This window comes from Heteronotia binoei, chromosome 14 (genome assembly GCF_032191835.1).
Source record: "Heteronotia binoei isolate CCM8104 ecotype False Entrance Well chromosome 14, APGP_CSIRO_Hbin_v1, whole genome shotgun sequence".
Taxonomy (NCBI): domain Eukaryota; kingdom Metazoa; phylum Chordata; class Lepidosauria; order Squamata; family Gekkonidae; genus Heteronotia; species Heteronotia binoei.
The window spans coordinates 52,692,232-52,708,169 of record NC_083236.1 but is presented as its reverse complement, the minus strand read 5'-3'; the positions used below and the strand labels follow the sequence as shown (position 1 = coordinate 52,708,169).

Below are 15,938 nucleotides of genomic sequence, written 5' to 3'. Positions count from 1 at the left end.
GGCCCTGCCAATACTCCCTCTAAACTGTGGAGGCTTGTGAGCAAAAACCCCACTTTGTGAGCTACTTTATAAATCAGTTTATTTGGGGGCAGTTTTTCCTGAGCTAAGACAGGAAAATGTGTGAGCTGGAGGCTAAAAAGCTGTGAGCTGGCACACACTACTCAGCTTAGAGGGAACACTGGGCCCCACCCTCAAATCTTGATCTGGTCTAGACCAGGGCTTTTTTTGAGCAGGCATGCACAGGACCGCAGTTCTGGCTTACTTGGTGTCAGGGGGCGTGGCCTAATAAGCAAATGAGTTGCTGCTGGGCTTTTCCTACAAAAAAGCCCAGCGTAAAACAATGATGACATCAGGGGTGTGGCCTAATATGTAAATGAGATACTGCTGGGCTTTTTCTACAAAAAAAGACCTGATCCAGCCTATTCTATTTATTGCAAAACATCAACATCTCACTCAAGCTGAGCAATCTGTGTGGAACAGGGGTAATTTTTATTGGTACCACACCTTCTTTGCACAAGCATCCACACTGAAGTCAGTTCTACGAAAGAATGCAAAGTTTAATATATAATGTATACGCCATTAAAAGCAAAGGGGGAAGGACTGTCCAATCCCATCACATCTGAGAGCACCACAGAGACCGAAGTTATTCAAGATGCTCCCATGCAAGGTTGCAAAGAGTTAATGGAAGATTCCATCAGCTTGGCTTAACTGTTGTTTTTCCACACAAGACCGTCAACTGGTTCTAAGGAATAAGCAAAAGCAACAACCATTAAGTAGAAGGTGTCAACTTTCTAACCTATCCCTCAACGTTATACCTGTTTATCATATATAGTCAGTCTGGAAAATAAAACCAGTCACTTTCTGGACTTCAGCAAGTCTGTACGTTTTATTTGCCACTTGATCCCAAACCCATCCCAATTAGCTTTGTGGCCAAGTATTAACCACCATGCAAATAAGAGGGTTCTAGATCAAATCAAGCCAGAACTCTCCCTAGAAGCTAAAACAACCAAACTGAGGCGATTGTACTTTGGACACCTCAGGAGAAGACGAGACTCACAGAAAAAGACAATACTGGGGGGAAAGTTGAAGGCAGCAGTAGGAAAAGAGGATTGACTCTATAAAGGAAGCTTCAGGGCTTTTTTTGTAGCAGGAACTCCTTTGCATATTAGGCCACACTCCCCTGATGGAGCCAATCCTCTTGGAGCTTACAATAGGCCCTGTACTAAGAGCCCTGTAACTTCTTGAAGGACTGGCTACATAAGGGGGTGTGGCCTAATATGCAAAGGAGTTTCTGCTACAAAAAAAGCCCTGGGAAGTTTTATTGATTCATAGGCTCACCATAAGCCAGGAACAACTCGATGGCGGTTAACACACTTTAATCACCGTTCTTTGGGCATTTATAGCACAAAGCATAAAACTTCCAATCCTGTTGAGGGCCATAGCCTAGTGGCAGAGCATCTGCTTAGCATGCAGAAGGTCCCAGGTTCAATCCCCAGCATCTCTGTTTAAAAAGACCAGGCAGTAGGTGATGTGAAAACCTCTGCCTGAGACCCTGGAGAGCCGCTGCCAGTCCAAGTAGACAAGACTGACTTTGATGGACCAAGAGTGAGGTCTTTTTTCTTTCTTTTTTAGCAGGAATGCAGTTTCAGCTGTCTTGGCATCAGGGTGTTTAGCCTACCATGCAAATGAGTTCCTGCTGGGCTTTTTCTACAAAAAAAGCCCTGTGTGAAACAATGGTGATGTCAGGGGGTGTGGCCTACTATGCAAATGAGTTCCTGCTGGGCTTTTTCTACAAAAAAAAAGCCCTGACAAAGAGTATAAGGCAGTTGTGTGTGTGTTCTGTGTTCATGTGCCAGCGAATCTATTTTTGAGTTAATACTTTAAGGACAAGCTACACTGGATTGTTCCTGCTTGGGTCTGGACCGGGGGAAGGCTACTTTGAGAAGGTGGACATTCAACAGACATGCTTTTTCTGTGGAAGGAGCTAGCTAATACACACTTACCACTAGAGTATGAATATGCCGGACAGTGTCATCATTTAACAAATCCACGTTGATGTTCTGGAGGTCACTGTTAGCTGAGCAGAGAGTCTGAGCAAGAGGAGAAAGACACCAGTTAGACCCAGCAATGCCAACCCCAATTCAAGAAATATCTGGGGACTTTAGGGGTGGAGCCAGGAGCAAGGTTGTGACAAGCACAGCTGAACTCCAAAGAGAGTTCTGGCCATCACATTTAAAGGGACCACACACCTTTTAAATGCCTTCCTTTCATTGGAAATAATGAAGGACAGGGGCACCTTTTTTTTTGGTGGTGGGGGGGGGAGTCATAGAATTGGACCCCTTGGTCTAATCTTTTTGAAATTTGGAGGGTGTTTTGAGGAGAGGCACCAGATGCTATGTGGAAAATCTGGTGCCTCTACTTCAAAAAACAGCCCCCCCCAAAGCCCCAGATAATCACAGATCAATTCTCCATTATACCCTATGGGAATCGGTCTCCATAGGGAATGATGGAGTGTCCAGCAGACATTTTCCTCCCCCTTCCCCACCGCTTTCTGATGACCCTGAAGTGGGAGGAGGGCCTCCAAACCATGGGGTCCCCTGCCCCTACCTGGGGATTAAACAATCAAAGAAGAGCAACGCAGGTAACAGAGCAGGAGAAAGGTATAAACCCTCTGCGAAAACCAGCCTCAAAAATCACAAACTCAATATTTTACATAAATATATGTGTAATGATAGACTTATGTTCACAAAGAATATAAACAATTGATACAAACAAGTAAGGAGTGTCTATGCCCACACCCAAAGTCTCTCAAACTGCAAAAATGTCCATATATTCCATAACAGAAGGGTGCAGGTGACTATCCCACAGGTAATGTTCTTCACTGAGACCAGAGCTCCAGATGATATTTCTGGAATGGCTAGGCACCAAGAATCATAAACAATGCAGTAGTACACAATCCCACATTTCACATAAGCTTCTACGAGTTTCCCAGAATATTTTGCAAATAAAACGCCATTGCTTTGTGCACATAAGTCTATCATTACATGTTATATATTTTTGTAAAATACTGAGTTTGTGATTTCTGAGGCTGGTTTCCATGGAGGGTTTACCCAGCAGTGCCTTCCAACACCAAGAAAACTGATTCCTGGGGCCATAAAACCCAGGCAGCTATCAGCCCACACCCAAGTGCCATGACCCCAGAAATAAACTTCCTTCCGTTGCCTTCGTCACCATGGGCTGGACCTTGCTGCACAAGCTCCGAGCTTTTCCCTTGCTGTTTCTTCCATCCCCAAGGAAGCGTGCAGCATTTTCCATAATCACTCCTCCACCCAGCTGAGGGTTGGCCAGAAACCCACATCAAGACTGGCACCCACTCTGGATTAGACAGGAGAGGGAATGTTCCCTTGGTAAGGAATGCAGGAAAAGAGGGGCTGCAGCAGCGAGGACAGTGTATGCGAGATGGTGGAAATTACAAGTAGTACCTAAGCGAGAAGAATTTATTCAAAAGCTTCCAGAAACTACAGAAATGGACATACTCTCTGTTAAATTAAAAGACGGCAATATACAAGAAAATAAAGAAGAAGATGATATTGGATTTATATACCGCCCTCCACTCCGAAGAGTCTCAGAGCGTCTCACAATCTCCTTTACCTTCCTCCCCCACAACAGACACCCTGTGAGGTGGGTGGGGCTGGAGAGGGCTCTCACAGCAGCTGCCCTTTCAAGGACAACCTCTGCCAGAGCTATGGCTGACCCAAGGCCATGCTAGCAGGTGCAAGTGGAGGAGTGGGGAATCAAACCCGGTTCTCCCAGATAAGAGTCCACACACTTAACCACTACACCAAACTGGCAACCATTATATGATTGGTTAAGTAGTATATGAAAAAATAGGGTATGAAATAAATTTTCTACAGTCTTTATAATCATGGAGACAACAATAAGACGTTAATGTTTATAAGATGTATATGATTGGACATAGGCATAATAAATAAGAGGTTGACAGGATGTATTGTAACAGTGGTAACCTGTATGATGTAATTACAAGAAAGGTGAAAATGTGAACTACAAAGGAGTCTTAACAAAATGTTTGGATGATATGAGAGATGAAGTGAAAGAGTAAATATAAATGCTAAGGTTATAAAGATTATGATACAATAGTAAATGTCAATTGATAAAATGAAAGGAAGATGTAAATAGAAAAGGCATATGCTCTCCCCCCCCCTCCAACCCGCTTTTTCCTCTTCCCCTTGTGTTTCTTTTTCCCTTCCCCGTAACTGAAATTTAATAAACTATTTATATAGCATGAGAGTCAAGGAAAAGGGGGGCTACAGGCAATGCTGTGACCTGGGTATTTGGCTCCCATTCCCACAAAATGCGGCCAATTCTGCAGAGTAGGTGATAAGAAACTCTAGGGCAGTGTTCCTTCTAAGCTGAGTTAGTGGGAGCAAGCTCAGTTTTTTAAGCCTCTGGTTCACACTTTTTTGTTGTAGCTCAGGAAAAATGGCCCCAGAGTAAATGAGTTTATGAAGCAGCCAGATTCCCCGCTCACAACATCAACGCCAGTAGCTCACCAAGCTAAGCAGCATCAGCCCTGGTCAGTATTTGGATGGGAAACCACCCAGGAAGTCCAGGGTCGCTGTGCAGAACCAGGCAATGGCAAACCACCTCTGAATGTCTCTTGAAAACCCTTTGGGGGTCCCGAAAAGTCAGCGGTGACTCAATGGCACTTTGCACCACCACACCACAGCCCCAGCACCATACCTGCCCATCAGCCAGAGGGATGTTGACAAAAGGAACTGCTTTCTTGTGCGGCATGGAAACGCTTCTCAGAGTCGGGCCGCAGGTTCTGTCTGGAGCAGATGCACTGTTGGAGAGGACCCTCTGGGGAAGTCTAGGATTAAGGAAGAAGAGGAAGCAGTCCTGGTACTGCCGACGTAAAAAGAAACCACCAACGGGCTAAGCTTGGGAACGGCTGCTCCACTGCTAAAGGAGATTTCTGGTTCCTAGCAAAGCAGCACATGCGAAAAGTCTGCTAATACGAAAAGCACACTGGAGAAAGAAATAGACCTGCCATCAAGTTCAGAGAGCTCATCTGGATTTGTGCACAGACACCACATTTGTGGAGGCATTATAAGCGTATCTCCACAGCACATTCAAATCCCTTGACTGACCATATCAGTAGAGAGGTTAGTGCCAGATATGGGATTGGGGAGACCCAGGGCTTTTTTGTAGCAGGAACTCCTTTGCATATTAGGCCACCCACCCCTGATGTAGCCAATCCTCCAAGAGCTTAGAGGGCTCTTAGTACAGGACCTATTGTAAGCTCTACGAGGATTGGCTACCTCAGGGGCGTGTGGCCTAATATGCAAAGGAATTCCTGCTACAAAAAAAGCCCTGGGAAAACCACAATTCAAACCAATCATGCATCTCACTGGGTAAGCCAACTAACTGGCTTCCTTATTTGAGAGCCGGTTCGGTGTAGTGGTTAAGAGCGTGGACTCTAATCGGGAGAACTAGGTTTGATTCCCGCTTCTCCACATGCAGCCAGTTTGGTGACCTTGGGCCAGTCACAGCTCTCAGAGCTGTTCCTGTCAAGAGCCATTCTGGGAGAGCCCTCTCAGCCTCACCTACCTCACAGGGTGTTAGTTGTGGGAAGAGGAAGGGAAGGAGATTATAAGCCGCTCTGAGACTGTGAGTGAAGGGTGGAGTATAAATCCAATCTCTTCTCTCCTCCTCCTCTTACTTCACCCCCAACAAGAAGCGGAAGTGCCTTATTTAGTTCTTTTCTCCATTTTATCCTCACAACGACCCTGTGACGTAGGTTTGGCTGAGACTGTGTGACCGGCTCAAGATCACCCAGTGATCTCCCATGGCAGAGTGGGAATTCAAACCTGGGTTTCCCAAATCCTAGCCCAGGGGTGGCCAAACTGCAGCTCAAGAGCTACATGTGGCTCTTTCACACATCTCGTGTGGCTCCTGAAGCCCCCACTGCTCCATCAGCTGGCGTGGAGAAGGCATTTCTCTCTCTAAATCACTTCTCCAAGCCAAGCCAGCCGGCAGCTTGGATAATGCATTTAAAGTTAAAGTTGCTTTCTTTCTATCTCTCCCCCTCCCTATCTATTTCCTTCTTTCCTTCTCTCCTTCCTGTCTTGCAGCTCTCAAACATCTGATATTTTTATCTCGTGGCTCTCAAACATCTGCAGTTTATTCTATGTGGCTCTTATGTTAAGCAAGTTTGGCCACCCCTGTCCTAGTCTGACAGCCTAATGTTCTCTGCTGTTGCATGGATTTCATGAACGTCTGCACCATTCACATATCCTTAAGAGAAGGATTCCATGAGGCGATATAAAAACCAGTGAACAAACCCAGCAAGTGTGGTCAATATCTTTATCCCAGCACTACAGGAAGGGTAACTGTAGGGCAGCTACTGGCTTAAAGCTGCCTTGCAGATTTTTAGCCAAGATGAAATTTGACTCAAGGACTTCCTGGAAAACAAACTCAGCCTCTTGGACACCACCAAGTCCCACTACGTTGGATTACAAGTTTGATGTAGCTACACTCAATACAACGAAATCAGGGGTGTCAAACTAATTTGTTATGAGGGGTGGATCTGACATCAATGAGACCTTGTAGGGCCGGGCCATGTCAGGCCAGGCCATGTGTGTGCCTATTTAAGATTAGGTAGCAGAGATATAAACTTTTTAAAGGACACAGACAAACACGACTAAAGATTTTTAAAAAAAACCCTTAAGCCATGCTTTAAAACATTAGCACTCGTTGGTCTTAAAGGTGCTTTCTTTGTATCTTTCCCATGAGATCTGGGGAACTGGGCAAAGGAAGCTCTGGCTCTTTCCCTCCCTCCCCAGGGGACCAGAAGGGGGAGGAGCCTCAACCAATGGAGAAAATCAAGATTTTGCTCTGTAGCTCCTGTGCGATTGAGCAAGCCTTGACAAGCAAGCTGAGATGAAGAAGGAAGCAAGAGAGAGGGAGAAGAAGCAGACAAGAGCCAGTTGCTTGGGGGCCTGATAGCAGCCCTCCGGGGGCCTCATTTGGCCCCTGAGTCACATGTTTGACACCCCTGGTCTAAATGGAGTCCTCCAGGATCATCTACTGATTCCTTCTCAGAGACCGCCGCCCTTTTGCCGTCCCTTCAAACTCCTTTCCCCCCTCCCCCAATCTCCTTCCTTCAGAGATCTCAAGGTGGCTTAAATGTGGCTTCTCTGAATTTATCTCCACAAGGTGAAGATTTAAACCAAGGGAGATGACTTCCAAGGCCATCTGGACAGAGTGTAGGACCAGGACCTGAGACAACCAGATTTGAATTGTTCACTCATAAAAACATAACAGAAGCTGTGTTGGCTTCGGTCAATGGCCCATCCAGCCCAACACTCAGGTGCCACCAGGAGGGCCAGAACTCCAGAAGACCTCCCCTGGTTCCCCCCCACACAAGCACTAAGAATACAGAGCATCACTGTCCTAGACATAAGAACATAAGAGAAGCCATACTGACCAGGCCAGTGGCCCATCCAATCCAACATTCTGTGTCATACAATGCCCACAACCCAGGGCCATCAGGAGGTCCACTGGTAGGACCACTCAACCATGGACGCCTGCCAGGTGCTTCTTGTTTCTGTCACCATCTCTCAGCCTACCCTACCCTCACAGGCTAGTTGTTGTGGGGATTAAGTGGAGGGGAGGAGGAACACAAGCGGAAAGCTGTTTCGAGTCCCTGATCAAGGAGAAAAGCAGGATATAAATTAAAAAAACAAACCAAAATAATCTTTTGAGCTTTTGCAGCCAAGCAGGGATCCAATCAAAAGCTCAATCCCAGGTACTACAGTCAGGGCTTTTTCTGAGCCGGAGCGCACAGGAACGCAGTTCTGGCTGGCTTGGTGTCAGAGGGTGTGGTCTAATATGCAAATGAGTCCCTGCTGGGCTTTTTCCTACAAAAAAACCCCTTGTGCAAAACAATGGTGATGTCAGGGTGTGTGGCTTAATATGCAAATGAGTACATTAAGGGGTTTAAAGAAAAAATTGCCTATATGGAAGTCCAAGTAAATTGTCTTTTATCACAGGTAACAAAGAACCTGAGACCAAAACTCAGAAAGGTGCCAGGCTGACCTCTTAGAGCCTACTGGAGTGCACTTTGGGGCAGACGCTGACCGTTCGAGCTTGCAGGGCTTCTCAGGATTCCTTGCATTTGGAGTGGAGCACGCAGACCTGCCCAAGGTGGACCAGAGAAGGAAAAGAAGAAAGTGACACACAAAATTACCACAATAGCCACTGACAGGTTTTCGAATCTAAAAAGAGCTTTCCCTTATACCTGCTCCCACATTAATCTTCCATTTGGCAGAAGTTTACCACAATCAAGCTGACAGTTAAGAACATAAGAGAAGCCATGTTGGATCAGGCCAATGGCCCATCCAGTCCAACACTCTGTGTCACATAAGAACATAAGAGAAGCCATGTTGGATCAGGCCAATGGCCCATCCAGTCCAACACTCTGTGTCACACAGTGGCAAAAAATTTTATACATACACACACACACTGTGGCTAATAGCCACTGATGGACCTCTGCTCCTTATTTTTATCTAACCCCCTCTTGAAGGTGGCTATGCTTGTGGCCGCCACCACCTCCTATGGCAGTGAATTCCACATGTTAATCACTCTTTGGGTGAAGAAGTACTTCCTTTTATCCGTTTTAACCTGGCTGCTCAGCAATTTCATCGAATGCCCACGAGTTCTTGTATTGTGAGAAAGGGAGAAAAGGACTTCTTTCTCTACTTTCTCCATCCCATGCATTATCTTGTAAACCTCTATCATGTCACCCCGCAGTCGACGTTTCTCCAAGCTAAAGAGTCCCAAGCGTTTCAACCTTTCTTCATAGGGAAAGTGCTCCAGCCCTTTAATCATTCTAGTTGCCCTTTTCTGGATTTTCTCCAATGCTATAATATCCTTTTTGAGGTGCGGCGACCAGAACTGCACACAGTACTCCAAATGAGATCGCACCATCGATTTATACAGGGGCATTATGATACAAGCGAGCCTTCTTGGTGGTGACTCGGACCAAGGGATTGCACTCCTAGTTTTCCAACGGCTGTTATTCCCACATGTCAGCACTTATAACCAGTGCTCCCTCTCTGCTGAGTTAATGTGAGCTAGCTCACAGTTTTTTAGTCTCTGGCTCACACATTTTTGTCTTAGCTCATGAAGGATAGCCGAGAGCAAACTCATTGACGCAATAGCTCACAACTTTAAGGCCAGTAGTTCATGAAGTAGAATTTTTGCTCACAAGTCTCCACAGCTTAGAGGGAGCATTGCCTATAACCCTCCACTTTGCAGGGCCGCACTTTGGAAGAATACATTTAAACCAACACAATTTTAAGAAATAAGAATGTAACACAGACAAAGCATTAACACTCTGAATGCCACAGGCGCTAACAGAAGAGGTATCTTAAGGAGAGGACTACTATTTATCGTCAGTTGGATTTGACCTTGGAGTTTCATTTCAGCTAGGCGGCGTGCAAATCCTCCACTGTCCAGCAAAACTGTGGTTTTGCAAGCTGATGCATTTTGTCATCTCAGCTAAACCTACTTCAAGACGTTGAATGAAGGATAGCAGAAAAGCAGCACCATATTCTTCTTACCGGGAAGTACTCTGCTTGCCTTTAAAGGAAGAAGTCAAGGAAGCCAGCGACTTGGTTTTAAAAATCTGGAGAAAGAGGAAGCAATAAAACCAAATTACAGGCAAAGACCTGGACGGGCCACACTGGACTGATCTCATCAGATCTTGGAAGCTAAACAGGTTCAGCCCTGGTTAGTACCAGGATGGGAGACCACCAAGACAGACAAGGGTTGCTACACATTCCCTGCCACTCTTTTCAAGTGCTCAGGTACGTACACACACACTACAGTGAAGCAACCCCAGCTTCCAAACGTATTCTTATTTTATTGCGCACATGCAGCCAGGGAAGAGCCCCTGTGGGAGGCCAGCACAGAAGGTACCCTCCAACCTTCGCACAGAGCAAACGCACATCGAAGTTACATCCGCCCCCTTTTCTTCTAAGGATCATATCACCAAAGCACTGGAGAACCAGTGAGGAGCAATGCTCCAGAGCAGGGGTGTCAAACACGAAGCCCAGGGGTTGAATCAGGCCCCTGGAGGGCTCCTAATAGGCCCCCGAGCAACTGGCTGTCATCTGCTTCCTTCTCCCTCTCTCTTGCTTCTTTCTGCATAACAGATTGCTTTGCAAGGCTTGCTCAATCACACCGGAGCTACAGAGCAAAGCCTCTATTTTCTCCATTGGCTGAGGCTCCTCTCTTGGGGAGGGAGAGCTTGATTTGCCAGGCTCTCTCAATTGCAGAACAAAAAATGCAAGCTAGTGACCAATTTACTAAGAAGTATATAGAAATCAGTCCAAATGTCCAAAACATGTATATTCAAGTCCCAAAATAGTGTGGTGACAAGCCAATCGATTAAGTACTTGTTTCTTTCCAGTCTTCATCAGACCTGGGACCAATATTGATTCAATTATATAGATTCTTTACACAATTTTCAAAAAAGAGGGACGCAGAGCGTCTCCAGCGAGAAGCCACAAACTGAGCTGTAGCCGATGTGAAATTGCTGCTGGAGACGCTCAGCGTCCCTCTTTTTTGAAAATTGTGTAAAGAATCTATATAACTGAATCAATATTGGTCCCAGGTCTGATGAAGACTGGAAAGAAACAAGTACTTAATCGACTGGCTTGTCACCACACTACTTTGGGACTTGAATGTACATGTTTTGGACATTTGGACTGATTTCTATATACTTCTTAGTAAATAGGTCACTAGTTTGCATTTTTTGTTGTGTAATCCATTATAGTGACCTCTCTCAGACTGTATTCTATTCTCTCTCAATTGTAGAGCAGAGCTACCGAGCCAAGTCTCCCTTCTATTGGCTGAGGCTCCTCCCCCTCCCGGTCCCCTGGGGAAGGAAGGAAAGAGCCAGAGCTTCCTTTGCCCAGTTCCCTGGACCCCATGGGAAGAGGCACAACGAAAGCACCTTTAAGACCAATGAATGCTAATGTTGTAAGCATATTTTTTAAAAAAATCTTTGTGTGTGTTTGTATAAAGTTTATATCTCTGCCACCTAATCTTAAGTAGGTACACGCATGGCCCAGCCCAACAAGGTCTCATTTATGTCAGATCTGGCCCTCATAACAAATGAGCTTGACATCTCTGCTCAAGAGAGCTCAATTTAGGACTGGGGAGCCTCCAGTTCAAATCCCCACTTAGCCATGCTACTCAGTGGGTGATCTTGGGTCAGACACTCTCTCAGCCACCCCTGCTGAGGATGGCTTTCGTTTTAAAAATCCAATCAAGACTTGCTCATCCACACGAAAGAAGAAGTTCTGAAAGACAAGAACCCCCGCGGAATACCCTTTCCGGACTTACTTTTTGCGATGTCTTCTTCCCCTGCAATCCACTTTCCCTATCGGAATCTTCGTATTCCACGATCGTGGTGACCTTCACTAGAAGAAGCATTTCACAGAGTGTCATCAGGCACACGGTGTTTGGCTTTCGATTAACTAGGGATGGAAGGCCAACCATCTTTCAAAGATTTGCAGGGATATTCTAGCTTGGACTGAAAGAGCCACATGATGTTCTGCGTAACCAACAAACTTTTACACACACACACACAGACAGAGAGAGAAACCCTGTTGTCTGTCCTGACCCCGTTGCCCACCAACGTCATTAGATGCCCTGGAGTTCTACCATTATGGGGCAGGGAGAAAAGTTCTCTCTTTCTCTGCTGTTTCCACACAGTTTCATAAACCTCTATTGGGTCCCCCTCAGTTGTTTTTTCAGAAATAACCACTGGGGAAGTCCCAGGCTCTTGAGCTTTCCCTGACAGGAAAGGTCTCCGATACCCTCTTGTGGGGAGGCTGTGCCATGGGCTGGCCCCTTTGGCTGCCCTGTGAGGCCTGCCCGTGTTTGGGGGCGGGCTTTCCCACTCAGCACTGACCCTCCTGGTCTTTATCCAGGCTGCCCCCTGGAGTCCTTTGGAAAGAACTGCACCCACCAGTGCCAGTGCTGGAATGAGCCGCAGTGCCGTCTGGAAACAGGGCGGTGCTCGTGTCTCTCTGGCTTCACTGGTGCCTGCCGTGAAACCAGTAAGTATGCCACTCTGTCCCACTTCCTCTCCCTCCCTTGATCTGGTCCCTGGGCAGGGCCCCCTAAATTACCTCCCTCAAAGGAGACCGACCTCCAGCTCAATTCCCCACATGCGGTCCAAGAGCTGAGATCAGCCACCTCCCGGAATACCCTTCAGGCCAGAGATCGCCATAACGTCCACTCACATTGAGACAGAGGGTGAGAGAGACAGGGAAGAACGGAAGGAAACAGTGGAGGAATTCAAGGTTTCATTTTACCGCGACTGTCCAAGGCCCCAATTACAGTCATAGCTTGAACAAAGCAGCAAATCCCTTGGGGACGTTCCGGAATAATCCCCACCCCATCCTGGGAATTGAAAAGACAACAAGAACTGCCTCTACCAGGCATAGTCCGTATCCTCTCAAGCGCATCTGCGGCAAAGACGCATCAGCCTTCCAGGCTGCCTTCTAGGCCCTGAGATTGGCTCACCTCGTTTGCTGCCTGACCTCACCAGCTTGGGAGTGGCCCCCTCTCCCACCGAGCAGTCAGTCTGCAGTGGAGACAGGTGGGGTCAAAAGAGAAACAGATGGCAGGTTCAGCTTGATGCACTGTAGTGGTTTAAAGCAGGGCTGGCCCTGGACTGTGTGTCACCCTAGGCAAAGCTAACTTCTGGTGCTCCCCCACTGCACTGATAACATTACCGAGTCACATGGGGACACCCAATTTGGTGCCCCCAGGCCAGCGCCCTAGGCAGTAGCCCAGTTTGCCTAGTGACAGGGCCGGCCCTGGTTTAAAGGCAGACCGACAACCAGGGTGGGGTTGGATTCAACACACGCCTTTAAATAGCTGTGCCGCAAAGGAGCTTACTGACACAGCTATCCAAAGTAACATGGCGATCCCATTTCTGTGAAGCTGAGAGCTGCTACATGTAAGAAAACTTACCACCATCGCTGCGGCCACAACTGTGGCGGCTGCTTCGTCTTCCTTCAGATCTGCAATGCAGGGATAAGACAGTTAGATCTATACTAGCCCTGTACTGAATCAGACCACTGGTCCGTCAAGATCGGTATTGTCTACTCAGATTGGCAGCCGCTCTCAGGCTGAGGTCTTTCGCCTCACCTCTTACCTGATCCTTTCAATTGGAGATGCCTAGGATTGAACCTGGGACTTCAGCATCCTAAGCAAATGCTCTACCACTGAGGCACAGTCCCAGATCCACACATAAAACTGCCTTATACTGAATCAGTGCTTTGGTCCATCAAGACCAGTATTGCTTGCTCAGACTGGCAGCAGCTCTCCAGGGTCTCAGGTGGAGGCCTTTCACAGGAGCCTTTTCACTGGAGAGGCTAGGGACTGAAACAGACCTTCCACCTTCCCGGCAGATGCCAGTTTGGTGTAGTGGTTAAGTGTGCGGACTCTTATCTGGGAGAACCGGGTTTGATTCCCCACTCCCCCACTCGCAGCTGCTAGCATGGCCTTGGGTCAGCCATAGCTCTGGCAGAGGTTGTCCTCGAAAGGGCAGCTGCTGTGAGAGCCCTCTCCAGCCCCACCCACCTCACAGGGTGTCTGTTGTGGGGGAGGAAGGTAAAAGAGATTGTGAGCCGCTCTGAGACTCTTCGGAGTGGAGGGCGGGATATAAATCCAATATCATCATCATCATCTTACCCCTGAGCCACAGCCCGCCCCCCCCTTAGAGGCAAACCACTGGTCCATCAAAGTCAGTATTGCCTTCTCTGATCAGCAGCAGCTCTCCAGGGTCTCAGGCAAAGGTTTGGAGGCCCACCCTCCCACCCTCGCCACTTTAGGGTCATTAGAAAGGGGGGGAAGGAAATGTCTGCTGGGCACTCCATTATTTCCTATGGAGACAGAGTCCCATAGGGTATAATGGAGAATTGATCAGCGGGTATCTGGGGCCCTAGAAGGGGGGCTGCTTTTTGAGGCAACAAATTTGCCACATACCATCCAGGGCCTTTCCCCAAAATACCCTCCACATTTCAAAAAGATTGGACCAGGGGGTCCAATTCTATGAGCCCCGAAAGAAGGTGCCTCTATCCATTATTTCCAATGGAGGGAAGGCATTTAAAAGGTGCGCTGTCCCTTTAAATATGATGGCCAGAACTCCCTTTGGAGGTCAACGATGCTTATCACAACCTTGCTCCTGGCTCCACCCCCAATGTCTCCTGGCTCCGCCCCCAAAGCCCCCAGATGTTTCTTCAACTGGACCGGGCAACCCTGAGACACACCCCTTCTTCTCCCTCTTTTTGAATTTTGCCCGTGCCTGCTGCGCAGGTCAAAGGAGCTTACTCCGCAATCGGCGGGCCGCTGGAGTTCCCCTCCCCCGACAGGAGGGAGAGCCCCGCGCGACCCCTCCCTTACCCCCGAGTAGACGCGGCCCGGCACTCAACTGAGCAGCTCCTTCCTCCTCATCCGCCGCATGACCACCGGCCGGGTGAGGAGCTCCACGCGGAACGCCTTCTCGGCCGTCTGGAGCAGGGACTCCAGGTCTTGCTTCATGGCTCGGAGGTGCTCCTTCGCTGGGGGAGGGAAACGAAAAGCCCCCCACGGAGACCGGTCAAAACAAGGCCAGCCCATTATTATAAAGGAGACCCCACCCACGTTGTGCTCGCTGCTTTCGTGCAGGCTGAAACCATGCGCGCTCTCCTTGCGCTCTGCGTGCGTCTTTTTGCCGTTGCGCGCACTGCAAACCAGTTCCAGGGTGGAGTGGGAAGGATATTATTCCGCGTGCATGGGGGGTTGGGGGGAGTGTCCCCTCACTGGTCCCGAAAGCGGCGCCCAAAGAGAGAAAGCTGGAACCGGACGCCGCGGATAAAAAAGGCTGCAGCCAAAACACTCCTCTTCTCCAAACACTGGGAGGGCCCCAATCCCGCGGCCCATTAACAGCCTCTGCCCCTCTCTCTCACCTTGCTGGTCGAAATCCTGGAGGAACAGGCTGATCCGCTGGTCCCGCTGCTCTTTGCTCAAGAGGCCCCGATCCGGCACCACTCCGGAGTCGCCGCTGCGCTTCTTGCTCCCGGAGTAATACTTTTTCAGCGCCATGGCTCACCCTCCTCTCTCGACGCGCAAGGGGAAGCCTTTATTAGGAACCCCGCCCCGGGGAAAGAGAGAGGCCAGACACGCCCTTTCCTGGGGAGGGGGAAGGAATATTTGAGATGGGGGCACTGGCGGGCTGGGACTTTGTTTTAGGGCTGCCAACTTCCAGGGGGGACCTGGAAATCACCCGGAATTACAAAAATTATAATTATGAATCATAGAATCACGGAGTTTGAAGGGGCCATACAGGCCATCTCCTCCAACCCCTTGCTCAAGGCAGGAAAAAGTCTAGAGCAGTGGAGTCAAACTTATTTGTTACGAGGGGCGGAGCTGCCATAAATGAGACCTTATCAAGCCCGGCCATGTGTGTACCTGTTTAAGATTAGGAAGCAGAGATATAAACTTTATAAAGGACATAGACAAACACAATTAAAGATTTTTTTTTAAAGCATACTTAAAACTTAGCACTCATTCTTAAAGGTGCTTTCTTTGTATTTCTCCCATGGGACCCAGGGAACTGGGCAAAGGAAGTTCTGGCTCTTTCCTTCCTTCCCCAGGAGACCAGGAGGGGGAGGAGCCTCAGCCAGTAGAAGGAGGAGAGGATTAGCTCAGTAGCTCTGCTGTGTGATTGAGAGAGCCTGACAGTGCAAGCTATTCTTCCCCAAGGGAGGAGCCTCAGCTTTGCTCTGTAGCTCCTGTGCGATTGGGCAAGCCTTGCAAAGCAAGCTGTTATTCAGAAAGAAGCAAAAGAG

General features: G+C 48.1%; 1 protein-coding gene across 3 annotated transcripts; it reads right to left on the bottom strand.

Annotated features, from left to right (window-relative positions):
- Positions 1 to 539: 539 nt before the first annotated feature.
- Positions 540 to 15,447, bottom strand: LOC132582562 (borealin-2-like). Of its 3 annotated transcripts, none has more exons than XM_060254185.1 (10): positions 15,057 to 15,447; positions 14,541 to 14,669; positions 13,078 to 13,127; positions 12,625 to 12,685; positions 11,437 to 11,570; positions 9,648 to 9,712; positions 8,122 to 8,220; positions 4,762 to 4,891; positions 2,004 to 2,090; positions 540 to 742 (listed from the first exon to the last, which is right to left on the bottom strand). In XM_060254185.1, the coding sequence occupies exons 1-10, from the start codon at positions 15,190 to 15,192 to the stop codon at positions 695 to 697; spliced, it is 939 nt and encodes a 312-aa protein (XP_060110168.1). In that variant the 5' UTR covers positions 15,193 to 15,447; the 3' UTR covers positions 540 to 694. The 3 variants fall into 3 exon arrangements, with proteins under 3 accessions (XP_060110168.1, XP_060110169.1, XP_060110170.1); XM_060254186.1 differs by having other exon boundaries at positions 11,437 to 11,513; XM_060254187.1 differs by lacking the exon at positions 14,541 to 14,669 and having other exon boundaries at positions 11,437 to 11,513; positions 15,057 to 15,204.
- Positions 15,448 to 15,938: the final 491 nt, after the last annotated feature.